Source organism: Phaethon aethereus, assembly GCF_964289735.1.
Source record: "Phaethon aethereus genome assembly, chromosome: 3".
NCBI classification, from domain to species: domain Eukaryota; kingdom Metazoa; phylum Chordata; class Aves; order Phaethontiformes; family Phaethontidae; genus Phaethon; species Phaethon aethereus.
This window is the reverse complement of record NC_138576.1, coordinates 75,541,865-75,565,600: the sequence shown is the minus strand read 5'-3', so window position 1 is coordinate 75,565,600 and position 23,736 is coordinate 75,541,865. Positions and strand designations below refer to the sequence as shown.

The 23,736-nt window shown below is 36.8% G+C and overlaps 1 protein-coding gene across 3 annotated transcripts in view; it reads right to left on the bottom strand.

Annotated features, from left to right (window-relative positions):
- SHPRH (SNF2 histone linker PHD RING helicase) overlaps nucleotides 1-23,437 on the bottom strand; it is a gene marked incomplete at both ends in the record, with an annotated part of 51,286 nt that extends 27,849 nt beyond the window's left edge. The window contains 14 exons of one of the 3 annotated variants that reach the window (XM_081998464.1): nucleotides 302-390; nucleotides 3,117-3,238; nucleotides 6,005-6,261; nucleotides 6,351-6,514; nucleotides 8,416-8,494; nucleotides 9,301-9,552; nucleotides 13,404-14,099; nucleotides 14,520-14,776; nucleotides 15,282-15,387; nucleotides 17,210-17,360; nucleotides 18,164-18,242; nucleotides 18,564-18,782; nucleotides 22,275-22,404; nucleotides 22,799-23,437. In XM_081998464.1, the coding sequence (XP_081854590.1) occupies nucleotides 302-390; nucleotides 3,117-3,238; nucleotides 6,005-6,261; nucleotides 6,351-6,514; nucleotides 8,416-8,494; nucleotides 9,301-9,552; nucleotides 13,404-14,099; nucleotides 14,520-14,776; nucleotides 15,282-15,387; nucleotides 17,210-17,360; nucleotides 18,164-18,242; nucleotides 18,564-18,782; nucleotides 22,275-22,404; nucleotides 22,799-23,437 (3,240 nt within the window). The remainder of the gene's footprint in view (nucleotides 1-301; nucleotides 391-3,116; nucleotides 3,239-6,004; nucleotides 6,262-6,350; nucleotides 6,515-8,415; nucleotides 8,495-9,300; nucleotides 9,553-13,403; nucleotides 14,100-14,519; nucleotides 14,777-15,281; nucleotides 15,388-17,209; nucleotides 17,361-18,163; nucleotides 18,243-18,563; nucleotides 18,783-22,274; nucleotides 22,405-22,798) is intronic. The other 2 variants (XM_081998465.1, XM_081998466.1) reach the window with 2 other exon arrangements.
- Between the last annotated feature and the right edge of the window lie 299 nt (nucleotides 23,438-23,736).

Below are 23,736 nucleotides of genomic sequence, written 5' to 3'. Positions count from 1 at the left end.
ATGTCTAGGAATTCAGCGTGTTAAGTTTATTACAGAACAGCAGGTGGAGATCATGCACTGCTTCTGGGGTATCATGAAGATTCACAAGCAAAAGTTTCTAGAAATACAGTAACTTTTAAAGAAAAAGGAAATTTGAAGGTCACTGGACCTTATATAGATTCCTATATAAAGTTTATAACGACAGCAAGCTGGAAGAGTCATTCAGCACACCACTGGGAGGAAAAAAAGACTGACCTGTTAAATTAAATCTAAAGTTTTCCAGTTCTTAACTATGTCTCTTTACATTTGAATGCTCACTCACTTGCAAGGAATCTGTTTTGAGCTTTTCTTTGTGCTCTTCAGATGATCGTAACACTTCTCTGTACAGCTCTGCAGCTGATGCATATTCTCCTGAATTAAAAAAAAAAAACATACACATACATATATGGTGTTGTTTTTTAAATATACAAACTGCCATGGCTGGCCATTATTTGTAACATACTAAGATATTTTCAGAGAGGCTGTGTAATATTTACTTGTCTTCAAGCAAATCTTCCCTATTCATTCCCTTCCCGCTCTCATAAAAACCCAACTGGTAAAAGACAGGGACTATTCTATTTTACAAAGACTAAAGCAGTTTCCAAATGAAATATCTTCTGTGACTGCAAGATCAATAAACCTCTTGATCTTAAAATACGTATTCACAGTTGCATAAGTCCAAAAAGTCTCACATGTTGCACTAAAAACTATCATCTACAACTCACTGCAGTGATGCATTACTAAATTCTCACTGCAAACACATTATTCACTCTTCCAGTGAAAACAATGAAAGTTGCATCATACTTCAGAAATGCAGAAATGATTAAATACATGCAGGGAGCATAACTACTGATGTAAGCTGCTAACATCACAATCACATTTCAGAAATTAGATCATACAAATTAAAAAAGAAATACAAAATTGAAGTTGCATATGGAAAAGCAGCAAAAAAAATCAATTTTTATCTTCTTTTGTCAACTGACAGAAATTTATTTAGCCAGTAATAGTCTTAGAAGACTCTTAAAACATGGAGGAGTACAGGGACATGAAATGTACAAAGACAGATAACAGGGCAAAACAAATCATCTTCCTACCTATCCAGAAGTGTAAAAACTCTATTTCAACAAGATTTGTTGCTTCTTACATCAAAACAGCTGCCAGTTTGAAGGGTGTAATCCTGAAATATACTATTGCCATTACTATAACAGGACAAAAGCTATGAGCTGAATTTGCAAGGCCTCAAGCTTGAGGCTTGTCAGGCCCCCTTTGAATTTTTCTTGACCTGCCTGGACCTTTTACTTGGCTTAGCTGTGACAGCAATTTCTCCAATTCACTAGGTGTCTATAGTAATTTATTTTTTTTTTTAACTTTTGTTTACCTTTGTGTGGTATAATCACAGCTTTATATAGACAGCAGTAACAAGCAGTTATTCTATGTAGAATGAGATATTTACAACTAACACAATGATGTAGTGTGGAGAAATACAGGCCTGGTAACAACAGCAGAGGCCTTGAAAAGTAAAGATATAGGATGCAGTGTGGAGTACAGCCATGGGATGCTAAGAGATGGCGCACAGGCTTGGCAGTGAACAAGGAAGCCATGGCTATAAACAACTCACCCACAGTCAAAGAAATGCAGACCTAGAGCTGGACAAAACTGGTTTTAGGGGCAAAGAGAACAAAGAAATAGTATGTAACATTCATAAAAGGCATCATGTACACTAAATTTGGTGTTAACGTGGAGCTGCAGACCAATGAAGAAGGAAAGGTGTAAAAGTGTGCTAGCAAACATAAAAATGACCCTAACTGGATCCTTGAGTGAGAAAGAAGAAACTATCAACACAAAGATCTTATTCCTCTTGATGACGAACTCCAGATGGTGACAACTATCTGCCGCTACCAGTATGAAACCATTGACCTCAGGACCCAGAAGAGCAGTAGAAAGGTGAGCATAAAAGCAGGACAAGCAGTAGAAACAAGTTAAGTGTGATTATGATTTTTTTTTTTTTTATCTGTAACAATGAGATCTGGGCTAATAATAATTAGACTTACAAGATTTCACATATACTAACAATTTATGGCTTTATTTATATATATGGTGTACTTCCTCCTTGCTGTTAATGATGACTGAGTGTAACAGCAATGCTGGGGCAGGGGGGAAAAGTTATAGAACAGAACTCTGCCTCAGTCCTCCTTTTGTTTCTCACCAGATAAAATTTTCATCAATCTGCTTTTCAAACAGGACCAGACTTGCTGCTACAAGTGTATTTTAGAAATATTTAATCTGTACAGGAATCTTTTTAAGCACTTAATTGTATCTGAAAAATTTGATCTCCACCCTGCAATCATAACAAAGTATTTCAAACCCATTAACTACAGACTATAGAACCTGAATGTAGTCTTTCTGTAAGGCAAGTAACAGAATGGGCACTTTGCTTGTTCTCTGCTTTGAAGGAAGACTTCAACATGAGCTGGAAAATTCAAGCAGCTTGTCAACTCTAGAAGACTTGTTACTTGGCAAAGAGGCATTTTTTCACATTCATGACTAAATCATTTTAATTTATCATTATTTTGTTTAGTGGGACATTCAAGGTTAATATAATTATTTTTGTTTCCCATTCAAAACTTTTTTTCCCTCCTAATTCAGACGAAATCTACACTGGCAGAGTTGTATAGCAGGCAGCAGCAAACAGATTCCACAGTCAGCATAGCAGTTTGCATGGCAGGGGGCACAAAGGAAGCCCAGAAACCAGTACTGATAAAACAAAAGCAGGTTAAGTAAAACTACACAAGTATAACTTCTTTTATGCTCCCAGTACACATAGATGGTAGAATCAAGAGCAAATATAAACCAAAAAAGCCATAAATACACTGAGACCTCTCAAAGATGCACCAAACTACACCTATTCTTTTCTCCCTCATCTCGAATGAATGTTGCTTTTTGTTACAAACACTGTTACAAACCTCTCTAGTTTCCTAGGATTTCACTATAGCTTTTTCCACAAATTCAAAAAAGCCACTGTTTTTACATGGTGCTATTTAAACCGTAATTAGCCTACTAAAAGGAGTAAAGAATATGCTACAGCCCTCCTGTCTTACCTTTAATGATATGGATACCAGCTAAACCATTAAGAGCACACACCAACTGTCGGTGAGCTTCCTCACACTCTGTTCGACATTTCTTCTGCAGAGATGTTAGCAGTTCCTCCATGGTCATAGTGCTGAAACAAAGAGCAAATAGCTCAGATTTGAAATAAGACCACAATACTAGATAAGTAAAACCATCATGCTGTGCAACATGAAAGATTGTTACATGCATCCAACATACTGTGCAAATGTTTATTTGAGATTTATTTACTTAATAAAAACCCCCTAGCTGTCAGCTTTTCTTCCAGCTAGAGCTTTACCCTAACTTGGATATGTCAAGAGGTTGACACCTCCTAAAAATAGAAAGAAATAAGAAACAAGAGGAAAATTAGAACTATGTAAAGTAATCCTTCAGAGGGCAAAATATTTTGTTCCATCTGCTACAGTGGTGAACTGGAAACAAGTAAAAATAGACCTCATTTTGCTAGAAGCTGTTTGAAAACAGCTATGAGAGACTACATTTCTCCTTTCTGCTACCAGTCTAAACATGCAAAACAGATAAAGTGTCAAGGTAAAGAGGGAAATGTGTGAAATGAGAACAGTGAAAAAAATCAGTAAATATAATTTTAAACTTCCTTTTCTACATTTGTTTGTAATATCTGTAAATTGTAATGAGAGGAATTTAGTCAGAAGATAATTAGCTTAACATAAAAATACAGGAAACAAAGAGGGAAGAGGGAGAAACAAGAACAGAGATGAGAAAGAAGAAAGCAAGCATCAAGGACAGCTTGGAGTAAGGCCAAGGGACAAAGAATCCAGGCAGGAAGAAGACCAATGCAAAGAGACAGGAGAGTAAACTGCAACAACAGTCTACAACAGCTGACCTGAGGCTGCTGTGAGAGCAGACACTATCTCCCCCCCAAAACTCTGCTCCTCAGCCTCATTTACTTTCAAAAGCAGCATGTACCATGTGGCGTTTAGCACTGTGAAGTAGAGTAAGAGGTGACATAACTCTGTGCAGTCTGGGCCTAAGGTTATCATAGAAGGTTATCCTTGACTAAGCCTTCATTCTACCCTCCTTGCAGCTCTGTTCCATTTGCAGAAACTGCTCCTTGAGTTTACACTACAGTGTTACACTAGAGCAGGCTTTAAATCAATATAATCACTATTTATAGTTAGTTGAATTCTACAGAGGTACTGGCAAATACACATAGCACCTACTGCTCATACTCTGATACTTCTACCACTACTACTTTTCATTTTCAAATCCATCATCAAATTCATGAAAAACTACATATACATCCTTTTGCTTCTATAAAGTATACAATTTGATATATAGTCTGAGACAAAAGGTTTTCTTTTTACTCAGTTTAATTAGGGGAGCCTAGAAAACTCCCTTTTGAGGGCTACATTTTTGCTGAGCAGATATTCTCATTTACTGCCTTTACTACACAGGTGGGGAAAAGTCATTTAGCATAGAATATGCTCCAAACTCAGCTTTCTTATTTCAGACCAGTTTCTCTTATCCATATTCTCCAGCATCAACTTTCTTGTTTCAGTAAATTCCTCTTCTTCAGAGTTCCTAACACTGAATTTCTTCATTATTCTCATAGGTATAAGCAAAGCCAGGAGCCAAATCTTCTCTCTGTTCTGTAAATGTCCACTGCTGCATTCAAGCTTGGTTCATACAAAAAAAAAAAACGTAAATGGTGCTTGGAAACAACTTTTCTTTGTACATATGATTTTAGGAAAGATTTAATTTTCATTGCTAGTTTTTCCACCACAGTTACTATGCAGTTGTCACTTGACAGCATTCCACCAAAATCAACACAGTACTAAGCTGTCCCCAGCATACTCAGCTCAGTTTACATGTTTAATTTGTACTTCACTGGCTCATTTGAATGCAAATAAACTTGTATGGGCTGGTGGGAATATTGATTTCTCCAATGTTTGATTCCTTGTTTCCACACTAGCAGACTGTTAGGGCCTACTATTGCACCTATTTCAGCAGTGACCGAAGTCAGTTACAGCTGCTTAGGCACTGCAGGTGCCCTGTATGAGAAAGGGGAAGGAGCAGGACACAAAACTTCATAAAAGGATAGAAAAGAGACTGAATGGAATGGATGAACAAGAGCAGGAAACAGTAGAAATAACACTGGCAGTGTTAAAAGTTTAAGTCCTTCCCTACCTGTAGCTTGAAAAAGAAAAAACACAGACAGTGCTCTGAGAGCCTGGAACGGCAACAGCCTGTTCTTTCACAGCCCCCCTCTGACTGAAAAAGTAGCAGCTACATTTTGCTAAGAGTGCTTGCAACCTGCTTTTGGTCTAAACAAAGGCTGAGACCAAACTGGTATTTGCAGCACACTTGTGAGGAAGATAAACTTGAAAGCATGTGGAAAAAAAAAAGCATTTGAACAGCTTTCAAGTTTGGATCTACATTTACAAATACTGCAATCTCACATTAACAACATCTTCTTTGAATGAAAGAGTTATTCCATTCTGCTTATTCATTTTGTTCATTGTTCTCATTTATGAACATGAGTTTTATAAGAGACAAAAAAATCAGTGGGCTTATTTAAAACTGAAAAAAAACCTGGTTTGTTTCACACTCAGTCTGCCACCTGCAACACCTCAGTATCCATCAGCATTGTAAGGTTAAAATGTTACTGCACAAACAACTGCCTCTCAGTGCTATGTTCTTTAACACACGAGTAACACTAGCTACCCTACCTTATCCTGTTCAACTTCTGAGGTCAGATGACTTGGTGTGGCATAGTTGCACATTTAACTAAAGAAGCTTAAGATTAGGCTTGTTTGAGAACTGAACAAGATCTTGCACCATTAGGGACAGTCAGAGTTTTGCTTTGGATAAAGCCGTTTAGGAAGTGACAGAAATTCACCTTTTCTGTAATGGCAAGAACTCGCCCCGAACAGCTTGTGGATGACAGCAGGCCTGCCTCAGCCGCAGCAAAGGGTACAGAATAGAAGTCACAGTCCTTCTATCTAGGCTGCTAAGCTTAAGAGTCCAGTCTGAAATCTTCCTGAGTTTTGCCAATGCATCCTGGCAGCACACCTCATGCTGGCGATGATAGAAGTGTCTCTCCACAGGAGAAAAGTGAAGCCAGTGTACATTTTCTGTCTGAGGGGGGATTTGAATCTGCAATTAAAAAAGAAAATAAGTAATTTGCAAATAAAGCCATTGATAAATGTTGTTCAGGAATTTTAAAACCCAAAACTCTTATTTACTTGGTCAATCACATCCTTCTTTGCTGATCTCCACATTATCTTGGCAATGAGACTGTAGAGAGGCCGGGGATTTTTCCTACAATAAGGTCGATATAAAAGTTGATCCCACCAATGTTTGACCCAGTAAGGATCAACTCCAAGAAAAAGGACTAATCCATACAGATCTGCCAAGAAAAGAAAGTGGTTTAGTACAGTGTTTGTGTTATAATACTTCACAATATGCCTCCAAAAAAAATTAACTTCTGCAGGAAGGTTACCAGGCATAAACCAACTACATTCTGGCTGTTATCTTCTTCATTTGTTTTCCAGTCATTCCCTCACCAAAATAGCTAATCTGAGGCAGGGGACTGGGTGGGGGAAGGTGGGTGTTGTCTCCTTTACCTAGTGGTTGATTTTTGTAGAACTTGCTGGAATATAACTATTTGTGAGACGCTTTCCTAATTTCACATTTAGCAGAACAGAGCAATGAATTTAAACCTATTCAAAGCAGAGGTGAGAGGCAGAAATTAGATGACTGCATACGGTTAACTGGGGTTGCCAGGTTTTTCTAAAACAATATTGCTCAGTATCATTACTTCATAACCTGCTGTGCACCAACTGTCTGTTGCCCACCATCCTAAAAGGGGCTGCAATTCAGAAGACTTTCACTTTTCTGCTAAGGCAGAAGAAATTAACAAAACACACTCCTGTTGTCTACTTACTAATTGAGAGAATACAGCTTGCTAATTCTGCCCAATTCAGAAACCCATCATTTTTGGAGATGAAATTTAAGGACATACAGACTTTAAGCTTATATCTAAATCTTACTGGAAAAATACAGAAGCACATGTTTAAATGCTGCATGTGGACAACGCAGAATTAGAAATATATGATGGTACCTTACAGATAGTTCTTAAAGATCTGGTGGCTGCATTCTTTACTCTGCTAGCTTTATGGTAATTTTGGTATTCAGCTGAGAGCCGTAAGACATTCACCAAATACATCCTAGACCAGGGGAAGAAAAATCCTGGGAATCCTTTCTATGCAGGAAGCAATTGTTTACCCAGAGGTCCCATCCCATTTTATTACAGCAGCTGTGGCACAGATTCAAATTAGTCAGCAGTTTTCATCCACTATGTGATGAGGGCTGCCTGAGCACCATGGACAATATGACATTTCAGATATGTATTAAATCAACACTATCACACGAGGACTTTAACAAGCTAATCATGACAGGCAAATCAATCACTTCCTTCTATAGTGTTTTCTTTATTAGCTACATATTCTCACAACTATTAAGTTTATTTATAAATTTAATCCACAATTCCATAATGAATTCATGTACACCACTGACTTTTATAATGGTTTGGTACCTGAACCATAGTTCACAAATGCACACAAATGCTTACACTGATTTAGCCACTCTCAAACTCATTGCCTTCAATGTGTAGCACATAGTCCTAAATCCATCAAAGAACACAGGGAGATAAAGAAGTTGTCAGTTCCCTTTCTTTTTTTCTGTCTGAAGCCTGTCTACAGAAACAGAGTACCTCACAAAAAAGACAAGATAAATGACTCCTGCTAACATACAGCTCCCTACTCCACACATCTCTATTCATTAAGTCCTTATGTAAGGACTTAAGACAGTTTTATAAAGCTTCAGTACGATTTTTATAATTTATATTCATGGCAGTTGCTGCCTACAGTAGTTCATACAGGGCTATGCAAAAAGCAAACAGAGATTTGCTTGCTGTATTTGACAGTTGGAAGGATTCTGTAATCAGAGCAGACTATCTTTAGCTGCAACAGAGAGGGGTTAATATTTACCCACTCTGCTAAGCAAAAACTGAAGAACTACTCAAAGTATTTGTCTAACTCCAGGGGATAAAAAGATTTCAGCTCTGCACTTTTTATATTGATACATTTATTTTATGTCTTTATTACCTGCTTAAGGTTTATAGCTTACCAAGTCAAAGTACCTAATGAATTCAGAGCAAAAATAGCAGACGTTTTAACTGCTTCAAACCACTACCTAAATATCAGCACAAGGAAAACCCACAGATGACACTGCTACATAAAATCTCACCTTCTAATCCTCGCTGCACAGGAGTGCCACTGACACACCAGCGATTGATTCCACTTAAACGGAGTGCCATTTCAGCAGCCTAGAAAAAGAAGAATGAACCAATGGTAGGAAAGGAAAAACAAAGATAAGAGTGGAACGCAGTCTGAAAACACAGAGACCTTATTTTTAAGAAGTCTGAACATCTTTTCAGTATGTAAGATTAGCAGACCTATAAGCAGCATTGAGTACAATATATTATAAAAGTGTGTATAAAGTTATTGAGCTTCTTTGAAGGTAACTGAAAGCTGATAAAAGCCATATCCACTTCCAAGTATCAAGGGCAATTAAGGGTTCACAAAAGGCAAACAGCAAAAGAAACTGTATGTAAAAAAAGTATTAAAAATTAAAGCCTATAAGCCATTATGCAAGTAGCATTTTTGTGTGCCTGTCTTGGGCAAAAAGAATGGACGAATGCAAATTAAAATAATCTCCCTTTTCAGACTGCAGCCCTAGAGTTTGCAGGCACACTGTTGACTATTTTAGCTTCTAGACCCAAAGGACATATCTATGCCTCTGAAGCATGTCATTGCACAGACTAGTGTCTTGTTTGAAACTATCAAACATCACATACGACATGATGACCTAGTTCTTTAAACTGTCAGTATAGATTATGTTAAGTATTTTTTGAGCTGGATATACTTCAGTCTGTCAAAATTCCAACAGGAGAACCATTTAATAGTAAATATCTCCCAACATAAAATTCACTTCTAAAGAGCAAGCTACAAGGACAAATTACCTGAGGGTACTGAATGTTAAGCCAGTGAGAGGGAAGTCTATTGTATTATTTATAATAAGCTTGTCAAAATCTTTTCAAGTTAAATAAATGCATGACCGGGAATGTCATACCTTTGCAGTAGTGCATTCAACCATTTGTGCTTCATCAAGGCAGATCCTCCACCACTCCACTGCTACTAAGGGACTTGGGATGGCCATGTACCGCTTCTGGTTCCTGAAACGGCGACCATCTTCGCTGTTACTGTGGGGTATATCTACATAGTTCAGCTCAGTGCGGAGGACATCGTATGTGGTGATAACCACCTCCTGCTCTGCCAACATGTGTGGCTGCAAAAAGCCATGCTTCTTCACACCTTGATATACCTATATAGATTTGTATTCAATAGCACAATAGCAAAGAATGAACGTAAGAGACACTTTAATAAAAATGCAAAAATACCAGTACAGCTTAATACATGCGTGCTATTAGAAGTGTTCCTCATACAATATGAAATCATTCAATAAAACCCGTATTCATATAGTAGCATGGTGGGAAATCCATACAAGAAACACCAATAATAAATGCAAAACAGACACTGATGCAAAATTTTTTATGTGTCGTTATTTCTATCTTTGCGAGACATTTTTTCTCCTTTGAAGAAAAAAGGACTTCAGTATTTGCTACAACAGTTATTTGTTGCAATGGTAGTGTGCAAGATTAACTATTCTGTGATGTTGTACAGAGCAACATTACGTAAGTCAGTGTTACATGTCCTCTCCTTTACCATAGATGTATTACCTTTCTCCACCCCAAGAATTTCACAGATGATTAGGCAAAAACAGAAGTATGCAGTGAAATATTTAAAATGCAGAAATTATATGCTGGGTAATGTTTTATCTACAAAAAGGTTTTTTTACAGAGATTCATGAAATAGAAAGAATACCCTAGTAAGAAATAATCCCTGTCCACCAACAGTATCTTATTATAAACTTTTCAGATTGACGTTGTTCTAGTATCAGAAGTATTTTTCTAATCTCCCTCATAATTTTAAGCATAATCCTTTTTGAAACATACAGCAGTTTAAATAAAAAAATTAACAAGCTAAACCAAACATTTTACTACATGCTTCCCTATGGTAGCATTCTATATCTAAAGAAAATACAGAATGTCTTATGAGTCCAAATATACTTACAGTACCAAAGCATGTTAAAATTTCAAATAACGTGTGGTATGGCACAAAATAAAAAAATATTTTAAAAGTAGGTACAGTTTATCATCTTCAGGAGTTTTAGATACTAAGACCAGTTATTACCAGAGCAATACATCAATCGCTATTTTTTCCTTCTCATACAAGCTTTTTCTCTTGTTCCCAATTTACCTCAGGAACCTACCTTAAACTTACAGGCATTCATTGCGTACTTTAAGAATTTTATCATCAGTTACTTACCATTTATCTATTAATATTAATTACAATATTAAAATAGGTAAGGCTTTCTTCTGACAGATACCGAAATATCCCTATCTTTTTTAGAAAGAATCTATATTCTAGTCTCATCAAATAGCTAGCATCTTTCCATTCCTCTCTCATTCTGCAAGTTCATGATTTATTAAATAAACACTAACCAAGATGATCCATTCTTATCTGCAACTACCTACAAACACTTTTACCATTTAAGAAAATCACACCATCTTTCCAGTTCCTCAGTGTCAAACTTCAATGTTCTCTTACTTCACGTAACTAATAATTAAAAATATCAGAATCAAGATGACTCTATAAAACCTTAGTTGATTTCCTCCCTCTTTACCCCTTGACGATCAGCACATGGTTTCACTGTTAATTTCACTGTTACTGTACTTTTCCTTCCAGTAATAATCTTCCTCTACATTTGTGCATACAGCAACTGAACAAATCACCTGCAGAAAATTTCTGTTCAGTCCCAGAGTGTGACAACAGAGCATGTGCAACCAGGTCAATGTACATGAACTAAAGAGAGAGAACAGGAGAGGGAAAAAGGAAAAAATGAGCATGCTCACTGAAGTAACTGTTAAGAAAAAATAGCTGTCAAAGTCTAATGACCTCTTCCAAGTATTTATGAACAGATTTTACAGAGATTCATAACTTGGCCAAGTTTTAGTTGTTTTCACAGCAGCAGGAAAAAGACAACCTGTCTGTGCTGGTTTTGGCTGGGATAATTTTCTTCATAGTAGCTAGTATGGGGCTATGTTTTGGATTTGTGCTGGAAACAGTGTTGATAATTCAGGGATGTTTTAGTTACTGCTGAGCAGTGCTTACACAGAGTCAAGGCCTCTTCTGCTTCTCATCCCACCCCACCAGTAAGTAGGCTGGGGGTGCACAAGAAGCTGGGAGGGGACACAGCCAGGACAGCTGCCCCCAGCTGACCAAAGGGATATTCCATACCATATGACTCATGCTCAGTATATAAAGCTGGGGGAAGAAGGAAAAGGGGAACCTTTGGAGTGATGGCACTTGTTTTCCCAATTAACCACTACACGTGGTGGAGCCCTGCTTTCCTGGAAATGGCTGAACACCTGCCTGCCCACAGGGACTAGTGAATTAATGCCTTGCTTTGCTCTGCTTGCGTGCATGGCTTCTGCTTTACCTATTAGGCTGCCTTAATCTCAACCCATGAGTTTTCTCACTTTTCCCCTTCTGATTCTCTCCCCCATCCCATCAGTTAGTGTGGAGTGAGTGAGTGGCTGCGTGGTGCTTAGTTGCTGGCTGGGGTTAAACTGTGACAATGACACAAAGCAAGACCTACTGATAAATTTTAATTTCTTGTTCTTAAGAAATTAAGAATTACATAAACCCATTAGAATTACCCATGGGTTGTAAGCAGTTGGAAGAATAAAAAACACCCTTCACATGCAATGCAAAACCTGTTAACATGGGAAACTGTTTCTTTGAAAGATCTGCACTATTTTTGTTTTAACTTTACAGAAAAAAACCCAACAAATTTTCATTTTGAAGAAACACTGAAAGCAAGTCTGGATGACTTAGAGTTGGCAGTTAAAAGAAAACGAAACCAGTGTCTTAGAATGGAAGATGTCACACAGCTTAAAGTGCTGACATTCATTATTTAAGCTATTTTACTGTTACCATGTAAATTTACTTCTGTCAGTTTTCATTAAAGCTGGTATAAAACTTAGACTGGGTCCTACGAACACTGTGCAAGTCTTACACATTTATTAGTTGCTGCACTGAAGCTCATTAGCCTGTTCACACAAATGGCTTACTGGAGGCCTAGAATTCATTTATACATTGGGCATCTACGCAGTATAGCAGAAGGTGTCAGATATCCCTGAATACAAAGCTTCCTCTCTATCCATCTATTACTACTGTTATTTTATTCAAAATACATGGGAGCTATGATTCTCAAAGCACTTCATCATTACAAAGGTTCTTGCCTACTAAAAATATGAATGACAAAACTTGTCTACATCATTGATAAAAGACAATGGCTACCCTTGAATACTGTGATAACTATATTAAAAAATCCTGTATAGCTATAGTTACTATATGTATAATTAGGTTTATTTTAGTGACAGAGCTATTAGAAATCAAGTAAAAGCACAATACAAGGTCTCCAGATAAGCAACACCCTAATAAATATGGCAGATGTTATACAGACAATACCCAGGCAACACCAGTAATGGTGTTATTCTCAGTAAACACCAAGACCCAAGACTTCCTTTGTCATGCCCGAGAAGCAAAAATTCAAAAGTACACTCTTTACCTACTGAAACATTTGTTTTCACCTAGAATGAAATGAGAAGCAACTGTCAGAGAGCTGCTTGGCTGCAAACACACAGTGAGACTTGACGCTGCCAAAACACCTATAGTTAGGCTTTTCTAAGTTCCTTGGTAATCTTTCAGAAAAAAAAACCCAAACAATCACAAACAGCCTTCCCTCTCAGAAATCACTTGTTGCAACTGCTCAAAATTTGCTTCCATTTGATAAAGATATCTAGTCCACTGTATCACCTTCCCAGTGATCAACTAATAAGGAAAAAAATTAAGAACTAAATGCAGTCAGTCTTTCTGGGACACAAATACACCATGTGGTGCCAAAGCATAGCTTTAACGGCACGAAATACAGAATTCTGACACAGAGGACAAAGAAACCTCTGAACTTTACATGATACAGAATGTCAGACAGGAAGCCCCAAGCCTTGATAAAATAACTCTCCAGAATATGGAGCTATATAATCTTACCAGAACTCGGAGAGAAGATGATCTTACATGCCTGTTGATCTCATCTACCCACTGATGACAAATAGAACTCGGAGAAATTATTAGAGTTGCTCCTGTGGAAACGGGTTTCATTGCCACGAGACAATGGGGACAGTAGAAGGGCTTGATCTTCAGATTTTCCTCTTTGTAGTTTACACATTCTGCATGCTGCCACAAGTAACATTTCAGGCACTGCACACGAGCTTTGTAGTCAGCCAATCCAAGTTCTCCACAGATGCATTCAAAACGATACTCAGATGTATTAAACGGAAATACAGAGCTGGCATGTTGTACACTACTGCCAGCGCGTTCTTGGGAATGTGAGGACTGGTCCTTTGGAACTCCCTCCTGGACATCAGCTGTAGTTTTAGGAACGTCAAAATCAGGATGACTGCTTGTATCACTGGAGACAAGGAGGCTGCCGTGCAAATCAGGAGACTTTGGGACCACAGCTTCCTGCTCAACATTATTATCTTGTACAGACTTCTCATGATCTGCTTCAGATTTCCTGTTATTTTTGCTAGTTGTACAATAATCATGTTCTTCCATGGTGATATTCACCCGTAAAGGGGTTTTAAGGACATTTTCAGAAGTGACATCACTATTTCTTGATTGTTTGGTTTGAGTTTTAGCATCCATCAGCTGCTGCTTCTGAATGCTTTCTGAAGTTCTTGCTATCTACAAAGTAAAATTAACCAAGAAAGTCAGACTTTCTCTTTTTTTTTTTTAACATATAAACACATCAAGGCATCAATATTGAGATTTTATATAAATTTCCATTTTGAGGATTTGGTTAATGTTTACCAGTGGTTAAAAGACAACTTCACAGTAAGAATACATCTGCCAGCCACTACAGCACTATTTAAAAAGATTTATGACAGATGCAGTTAATATTTTAGCCCCAAATTTGATCTACTTATGGTTTCTGCTTTGTTCATGAATGTCAAAGCAAATGCTACAATTTTCTTCATTTTATCGATAAGCCAGCATCACTGAACTAGTGCACACAGACAGCACAGCTGAGAGTAGCATGCAATTAGCAGAAATAAGATCTGCCTTTGCCACATTCTTCGAAGTAACTACAGCAGCATGTTTTACCTGCTCTTTGGTTCTTTCTCGCCTCTTCTGTTCCTTGTAATTCTTCCCCAGCTTGAAAGACCCAGCCAGACCATGTCCTTTGACTTGCTCTACTACTTGTTCTGCAATTAGTTTTTCTAGAGTTCTTTTGAGAAGCCGTCTATTTCTCTGTATGTCATACCTATATATAGCACTGATGTACTTAAATATTGCAATAATGGATGCTCCTTTCTTCACATTCATTTCCTTTACAGCTGCTAATATCATCACTCGTAAGCCTATATGTAGAATCAAAGCAAATAAACTTACAGCTCAGATAAAATGAAAGTTACCTCAGAGAATGCATATTAAGGGATCTCTAAACAGCGTTCATCAAAAAAAAATGCAAAAAAAGACAGGCAGCAGTTTTGACAATGCTTTACTTGAGGTAACCCTACAAATAGCTATTTTTCAGTGATTCTAAGACAATAATTGAGTAGCAATAGAAATAAGTCACTCAATTTTCTTACTGAAGCTTATAAAAAGACAGTGTATTTCAGTCAAATGCATAAACTCTCTTATGACGAGCTTTAGTTTCATGGAGCTCTGTAGCACAGAGATCCGAGTTGGTAACTTAATTTTAAGTGTGGATCACTTGTTTGTAGCATGCAATCCCACAGAGTTCAGCAAAAGAACCTTCATTCTCCCAAAGTGAAGAGTAGCATTGAACTCACAGTCAGCGGCCAAGACAAGACTTATGCCAAAAGCAAAATGGATTAAGAAAAGTAAATCAGAAATACTTACTGGGATATTGTATTTTTTCCTTCAATTTAAGCTCCATTTCCTTTGTTTTTTTCTTTTTATTTCCTTCTAAAGGTTGAGGTGGAACAAAAAAGTTCACAAGCTTACCCTAATGCAGACAATATTAAATAGTTATTAGCTCATGTCTCTTCACAGTAATTCTGAACTTCATTAATCTTTCCATATTTTAAAATAAGCATGAGCTGCTATAGATGTATGCTCTGATCTCACTATTTTGCTGACATAGCTCATTTTTAGTGTATAGAGTATTACCCCATTCAGTTCAGTTTCTCAAATGGTGTTCAGCATGCTACACTGAGAACAGAAACAGTAGCCTGCAAGCTGCTTGGGTCCTCCATTACTTCAGAATTAAGTTGCAAGAATCTACAGCTGTAAGTGATCTAGGTTACTGATTGGCGGGAGGAAAATATATATTTAATATACAGCTAGAAACACAAAAGAAGATAAGCAATATAGATTAAAAAGCCCTAGTTAGTTGTATAACAACGAAGTTTCTGTTTTTAGGGATTGGCCCCCAAAATTTACTCTATTATTAGTGATTCAGGAATAATGATTTAATTCAAGGAGATATATACTTGAGAATGAGGATATAAAAAAACAATCCCAAAGCTGGAAAAAATGCAGTGCCAATATTTCTATGATTGTTTTATAGCTGTATTCACTTACACTGCACTCTGCCCTGTCCAACTGGTTGCTTTGCAGAGTTCTTAAACAGTAACCACAATGAAATTCTAGACACTGAGCCCTACAGCTATTTGAACGACTTGGAGTAACTCTGACATTGGCTCACACAAGCCAGGAGTCATCCAGAAAGTCTCTGTTGGAATAAAGCACTCCTGGTTTGTTTTTTTCTGGTGTCTGTGTCCCTGTCCCCATCCCCCCTGTCCCCCTCCCCCAGGACATCATACAAAAGACATTTTATATTAGAAGACTAGAAAAATGCAATGACAAGGGGCCTTCTGTATGAGTGGAATAGTGCCTTTTAACCACAGGCAGCATCATATAATTCTGTTCATACAGATCCCATAATATTAGCTAAGATGTCTGTCCCAACTACACATACTGTGAAACAGTTTCATAACTCCAGCTCTCCAAAAGCTATGGTCTTCTAGATGTTATTACCAGTTGATGTCCAGGTGCTTTAGTGCTAATACTCCCTTCTTCACACTCCTCAGTGCTTACCCTCTGATATATTTAAGAATAATTGTGTCCTCTTTTTGAGAATTTGGTCTTCTTAACTGATAAAATTACAAGCAGGCAGGAGATCATTATGAATAGATGTACAATGAAACTGGCTGCTATGAATTCAGAAGGATGGAACCCACAGAAGTGGCAAGAGGTTACTTAAGGGTAAAGGTTCTCTCCCTTGGAGAGAATTTTTGGTTTTAGTGAATGTGCTAAGTTTTCACCAGGATATATGATGAGAAAAGTGAAAAGATGGAAAACTATTGATAAATAAGCCCATGTATTATATGAAATAGAGAGGGAGCAGAAACCTTTATTCACCAAGTTTAAATTGCCCCTATTTTAGCACAGAATGTATATCTAATGGATGTTTGATACTCATCGATACAAGGAGGTGAAGGGGAGAATGATTTCCAACACAGTAGACTAAATTACGTATTTATACACTCCTGGAGTGTGTGTAAACTACCAACAGCCTATTAACAGCGCAGTTGCCTGTTACACCCTTCAACAATGGCGAACTATCAAGTGCTGCTCATGCAAACCATTCCACTATTTATGTCACCAAGTATCGCATCCTACAAAGCAAAAACTTTCACTGTACTTAAATCCAGCTTTAAATCTGGACTCCTATAAAACAGAAAGCAATAAACTCAACAGAAGTGCGTTTCCATTAATTCTGAAAAATATTTTCTTTGTACTAAATCTTATCCTAGTTTTCTTACCTCAGGTAATGTCAGATTATCTTGTTTAACATCTGGTCGGGTATGAGTCAGAATAAGAGCCAACACTTCTACTGTTTTTCCAAGACCCATCTCATCTGCCAAAATACCTCCAGGCCACTGGGGTCCAGCAATCGGATATTCACGGATAATACTAAAATTCAAGTACATTCCCAAACGAAAGTCAATACTATAGAATGGTGTGACAGAGAAGAAGCACATGTTCAGTGACACACAGAGCATAACTTCAGCAAGGCAAAGTTTGTAAGACGAGGCAATATCTTTTATTAGATAAGCTGAGGTTGACAAAAGATAGCAAGCTTTTGGGGTGTACAAACCTGACCAAGACAAATATGTATGCCAGAATTTTTGGGTTATTTTTTCCTCCTAACGGGCCTTGCCTTGCTAACCTTAGCATATCATAACATTAGCCTCCAAAAAACTTAAATATATTTATATTCACATATGTTAAAGACCTGAAAGTTATACAGGGGAAAAAAATAGAAAGCAAACTAGCAATCAAAAGGTTCTATTCTAACCAAATTAATGAGAAAAATGAAACAGAACTAGTAATGCAATACCCAGCATTAATAAAAGGCATTATATTGCCTCCTTCCTTTGGATTTTAAAAACATTGGACCAGAAGGTTGAAGCCTCCGAGTCTTTAATTTAAAAAAGTTAATTTTAAAACCACAAGTTGCACTGAAATTAAAAAAAAACAAGCGTTAAGAATTATGTCTTCAACTCAAGATTTACATATTGACCTGTGCATTATATACTCCAGTTTGCCTGTTTTGTTTTTTTCCCTAATTAAAAATATCATTCTAATTCTTTAGTTACTAACTGAAAAATGAAAAGTTATGAATTATCTTATATCCTCCAGCTAAAAGCTACCAATAAGGTTTTCAGAGTACAACCTTGAGGTGTTCTCAGAAAGAGATAACTATAAAAACATACCAGCCAGTAAATGGATTATAGTAGATTTTTACTCCATCCAGAGTGATGACCTCCCGCCATAAGAAGTGCAGTGCATTTTCTACAGAGAAAGAGTTTGTATTACTGTTATGAGGTTTCTCTATAAACAGCACACTGCTTAGAATGGCTCAGCCTTATTGTGACATTTAGAGACAAAAAGCAGATGTCTACTTCCCCAGGGCTTCATGACCAACACGATACATTAACTACTGTTCAGCAAAGTTTAGTTTATGATTTAGTGTACTACCCAAACAACAGCTTTTATGAAAACAGTAGTGAAATAATTAATAAAGCTTCTAGTCAAAGAGGAAGAAAGCATTACTGCTGACAACATAATGCCACTTTCCTCAATTACACAAGTTTTCCAGATGCATATACTTGCCACTGCTTGGAGCACTTGTGAGGTTCTCTCGGTGAAGCATCCAGTTCACAGCCTCACTTTGGTATGGCCTCAGAATAGGAATTAATGCAGGATGCTGCACATCCTCTCTTAGTAACTGGATATCCTGCTGATGGGTGTGCCTTACAAAGTCATAAAGCTCTTCAATATTTTGTCGCTCTAGTTCCATGTCCGATTCTTCCTCATCTTCCTCCAGTTCATCTGCATACACCAAGTCATTCAAGACATGCATTATCAATCAACTTTGGTCAACATTTCAGTAAATTTTGCAGCAACACATTTAGTTAGCATATGAAAGCAAGCAAAGCAAAATGTCATTTAAATATGTTGTGACTGCACCTGACCCAGCTAGCAGCAGCAGGAAACAATGAGCACTACTTTCCCAAATGTTAAGATTAACATGCTATGGCAATCACAGAGGTATACCTAATCAGCCAAGCTCTTCCTTTAGAATTTAGGGATAGAATGACAAGGGCTTATTTATTTAATAAAGACCTTCCACTAAACATTTCCAACTGACACAGAACCACAAAAAACACACATTTCAGATTTAAATGGTAACATGGGTCGATGATATTATAGACGGGGAAAAAAACATAGTGGGTTGTCAAGGATTTGTACATTTTTCATGAAATAAAGCCCTTCTTGACAGAATAACATAAAAAACCCAACTCTCCAGGAGATTCTCTTCAGTGAGCTTTCATGTTAATTTTAAATTATCCATCTGGATAAGAAAATTGTAGCAGTAGGACAACACAAAATTCTCACCACTTGCATCACTGCAAAAATTTAGACAGCATACTTTAGAAATTAAAATCCCACCTCAAAAGAAATATGTAGCCTCTGGGACAGAAGGCCTACCCCTTCCTTTTCTGTCCTCTAGAAAAGGAGGTGTTTTGCTTACATATTCTTCACAGAACTTGGATATAAGGGCATACACAGAACTTAAATACTGTAAATCAAAAATTTATGCAAAATTCAAGGCTCAGCATTTTAGGAAACTGACATACAATAAGGGAATATAAGACATAAAGGAAAAGTTTTAGCAGTGTTTTAGGTATCATATTAAAAACATTGGTACCAATAAAGCAGTTGTTAGTACTTATCTAGGAACAGCTACAACACTACAGTTCATAGAAAGATACTAACCCTAGCTAGTATCGGAGATAAAGCCACCTTGCAGAATTTTTCTCAAAAAAAAAAAAAAAATTTAGAAGCAAGTCAAGGCCAGCAATTCCAGCACAAGGTGACCTTAAGGTATATTTAAAATTGTAATATCGTACTGATAAAAAGGGAAGACATGTAATGGCAGACACAACTAAAATAAAATTATAATTACGATGCTGCACATAATTATGATGCCTTGTACTAACAAAGAAGAGATGTACCTGGCACAAACACCAGAGAGCTTAATCTTAAAAATTAGGGGCTATTAGGACTCTCTTTGACAGAAAGCAAAAGCTTTCTTTCATTCAAATGAATGGGGAAGGTGAAGAATCATTTCCAAAACAAACAGCAGGAAATGATGTGCCTATGTATGGCAGCCATCAGTGCCCTCCTTTAATCCTTTTAAGTCAATGGAACATTTGCAGTGCTTCACATGGGGAAAAAAGAATTCTGAAAGGCATTAAGTGTCTATAAACTCGTGAAAACTGTACATAAAGATTTTTAATGTAAAGATGGCAACCAGAGTGCACACATGGAGCCATTAATGCTCCAGCCAAAGGACAAGGACCAAGCAGAGCATGTAGCTTTATGTACTACAGAAACTGTTCAAAAGGATCCTGTAACACACGTTCCTCACTTCATGAAGAGTACAGAGAAGTTACAGTGACTGCAGAGTATAAGTTTGATCAATGAAGTTGATCTATAATGACACCTGTCATTATACTTCCTAAAGTAAGAGTTTTCAAATCCCACATTTCAGAGCATAATAAATTGACTTTTATATAAACTAAGTCTCTCCAGAATTACACAGGGGAGCAAAGACTACAGTATACTTTAAAATGGTTTTTTTCTTATAATTGGATATGTTTTGTCCATACCTTTCTTGTTTTGTTCTCTTGTTCTCTCAGACGTATTTTTTTCTGATTAAATGGTTCTATGTACCACAGGAATTTTTAAAAGGATGCTAAGGAACTTTACCTCTCAAGTTAGTTACTTATTAACAGGGAATATTTAATTATACTTTCAACCATTTCAAAATGTAATTCAGTTACATAGCTTTCATCTTAGTATTTTTTACGTGTCAGAAACAGATGGTGTTGTACTATCTAAAAATTCAGTTTCTCTGATATGATTCTGTAATCAAGTAATTTACTTAATTCTTTCAAAGACTGAACTAAAGTTCTGCTATTGCATCTGCAGTAGAATCTTTCAGTTTTATCTGTGGGGCAGTTTCCAGATTGCTGTGTAAGAATATCTACATCAATTAAAATGTAATCTTTTCCCCCTTTATTCTAGATTAATGGAAAAGTTGTTGCTTCACATTTGGTATTAAAAAAATGCCATACAAAGACCAAAAACCTCTTCTTTGTACAAATAATTTATTCTTAAGAAAACTGAAGGAGAATGGTATATGGTAAATGCTATTGCCATGCTACTGTATGTCATACCATAGTTCCAGGACATTATGGGAAAACATACTCTGAAACATCTACTGTTCACTAGAACAAATATGTGAATGGCAATTAAACAGACATTTTAGTCTGTCTTTTAAAATTTTAATTATAAAGACTATGTTTTTTTTCATACTAAGAAAGCAGCTAGCTGGATCTATAAGTGATCTATGCCTGTGTTCACTGAAGTAACATGTAATATTATACAGCAGATACAGGATACAAGCTATTACAAAATCAGCTATTTGTTAAAGCAAATAAAAGAAATCTCTTTATGAACCTGAGCTGGTTGCATGCTCCTGAAAAGGTAAGTTAAGGCAGAACAACCCCATCACTCAGGCCCACATTCTTGCAAGGTTGGTTTTTTAAGAGTTTCCTAAGACATCACACCATCAAGCAGTCACTGATCACCCTAAAAATCTGTATCACCACTGTGTATAATCTGGCAAACATATCTTCAATTCCAAAATGATGACAAGGCCCATATATGTAAATTTGCAGTGGTGTACTCTTAAAACTGTCATAAAGGTGCATTTTGTAGTGGTTTACATTCTAACTTTACAATATAATCCAAACTATATTGTAGCTTTACAATATAATCCAAACAAGAATTCTGTTGCCACAGTTGTGTGTTAGGTACTACACCAAAAAAAAAATTGTGCTTCCTGCTATAAAACTAGGAACAAAAGCTTTCCAAATGTAATTCCTGGTTCTTTTGAACAGTTCCTGTGTAACTCGGACAAGTTACTGTAGAAGTGTTCAAACAACCCACACGAATTAGTGAAAATTGCCTTTTTGGGGAGTAAATACAAGGACTCAAACTTCTACATGCCTCAGTGCCTTATCTATAGAGAAGGAATATTATCATCTGTAATTTGACCATAAACTAATTAGCATATGATTAATGGTCAGATAATAACATTGAGAGAATTACCTAATAATATTACCTTGAAAATAAAGTTGCTCTAAATGGCAGGAATAACTTACTATTTTCCCTTACATTGAAAACTACTAAAAAAAGATACACTTTATATAGCAAGAGTTGTTTGTCAACATTCAGCTGAATAGCAATTACCTGGAATTAAAAAACTGTAGAACTTTTCCATGAGTTTTTGAATCAGCTGATTAGCTTTTTTGGGTCTTCCACCTCCATCACTGAGAAATTCTGGTTTACTTAGCCCAGCCTCCAGAAGGTAAATTCCAACCTATGAAATGATTATACAGTTAATCATTTAATTAACTGTTAGAATGATGAGAATATTATAAACAGAAGAGTATGAAAATAACAACAGTACTTTGAAAGTTTGCAGATGTAGACAGATAAGATGAATTTACTAAAATCATCATATAGAGGATAGAGTACATTGTAGTCAAAAGCTTCTTTGACTCCTTTGGGTAATGCATTACTAATGGTGCAACAGTAAAAATAAATTTTTAGGAAAAGACACACAGAAAACATTTACATAACCATGTAGAAACTATATATATTCATCACGTTATAAAAATACATGGTAGCTGCCAGACTTCATTGTTCAGAGGTTTTTATATTTCAAACATAAAAGAACCTTAAAAATGCAAAACAAATATATGAACCCATACCTTTAAAGCTTGAGCCTCCCCAGGTCTTTGATAAAGTCCTATTATCTTCTTCTTTTGCAGCCATCTCAAACCTTCCAATATTTCACCACCTAAAGTTGGTTCCACCAAAATACATTGTTCATAAGCACCCAGGTATTCTTTTGTTTCATTACTGTACTCTTCTTCACTTCTTTCATGAACACAGACCTGCAGCTGATCGTCAGGGTCTCCTCTCAAAGTAAAGCTCCTTTCATGGAATTTGTCAGTAAGAATTTGTTCAGAAGGCAGATGAAGAGCAAATTCTCCCAACAAAGCTTTCCAGGACCCATCTACACGGTATGGCAAGACTATAATATTTAGCTGTAGCAACACAGGAGTCGAGATGGAATAAGAGTCTTCTTCATCGTTAACTGTCAAAAACTTAACAGATTTTGAGCCACTGCTTTCTTTCTGAATGAGATCTTCATCGGTGCTGTCGTCATTTATAACAATGAAGGGTGCAGAAGAAGTGCTTGGACCTGGAACATGGTCCTCATTAGTCACTTCATCATCTAATGTTATCACCTCATTTCTCCGGTCTTCATGCATATTCCAGCAGAGCTTTTTCTTTTTCTCCTCATCTACTTTTGATGGAGGTGCACGTTTTCGACGACTACTCATTTTGTTGTTTTCTCAGCAGTATTTTCAGTCTCTGCAGGATGAAGTACATTAGTGAGCAGTAAGCATTACAAAATCAAATGCCCACACTGAAATTTCACTGTGTAGTAGCTACTAAACTTGCAAAAGGTTTGGACACAGACGTATGCACTAAGAAACCTAACTGTTCAAAAGAGACTTAGTTTTACGGAGCCTCTCCTGTCCCTGTGCCATTACACAAAGCTGGACATGAAGCATTTGACTTGTACTGTATCTTATCATTTTGCCAGACAGCTACAGACAGAGATCAAAAAGAACGCTAC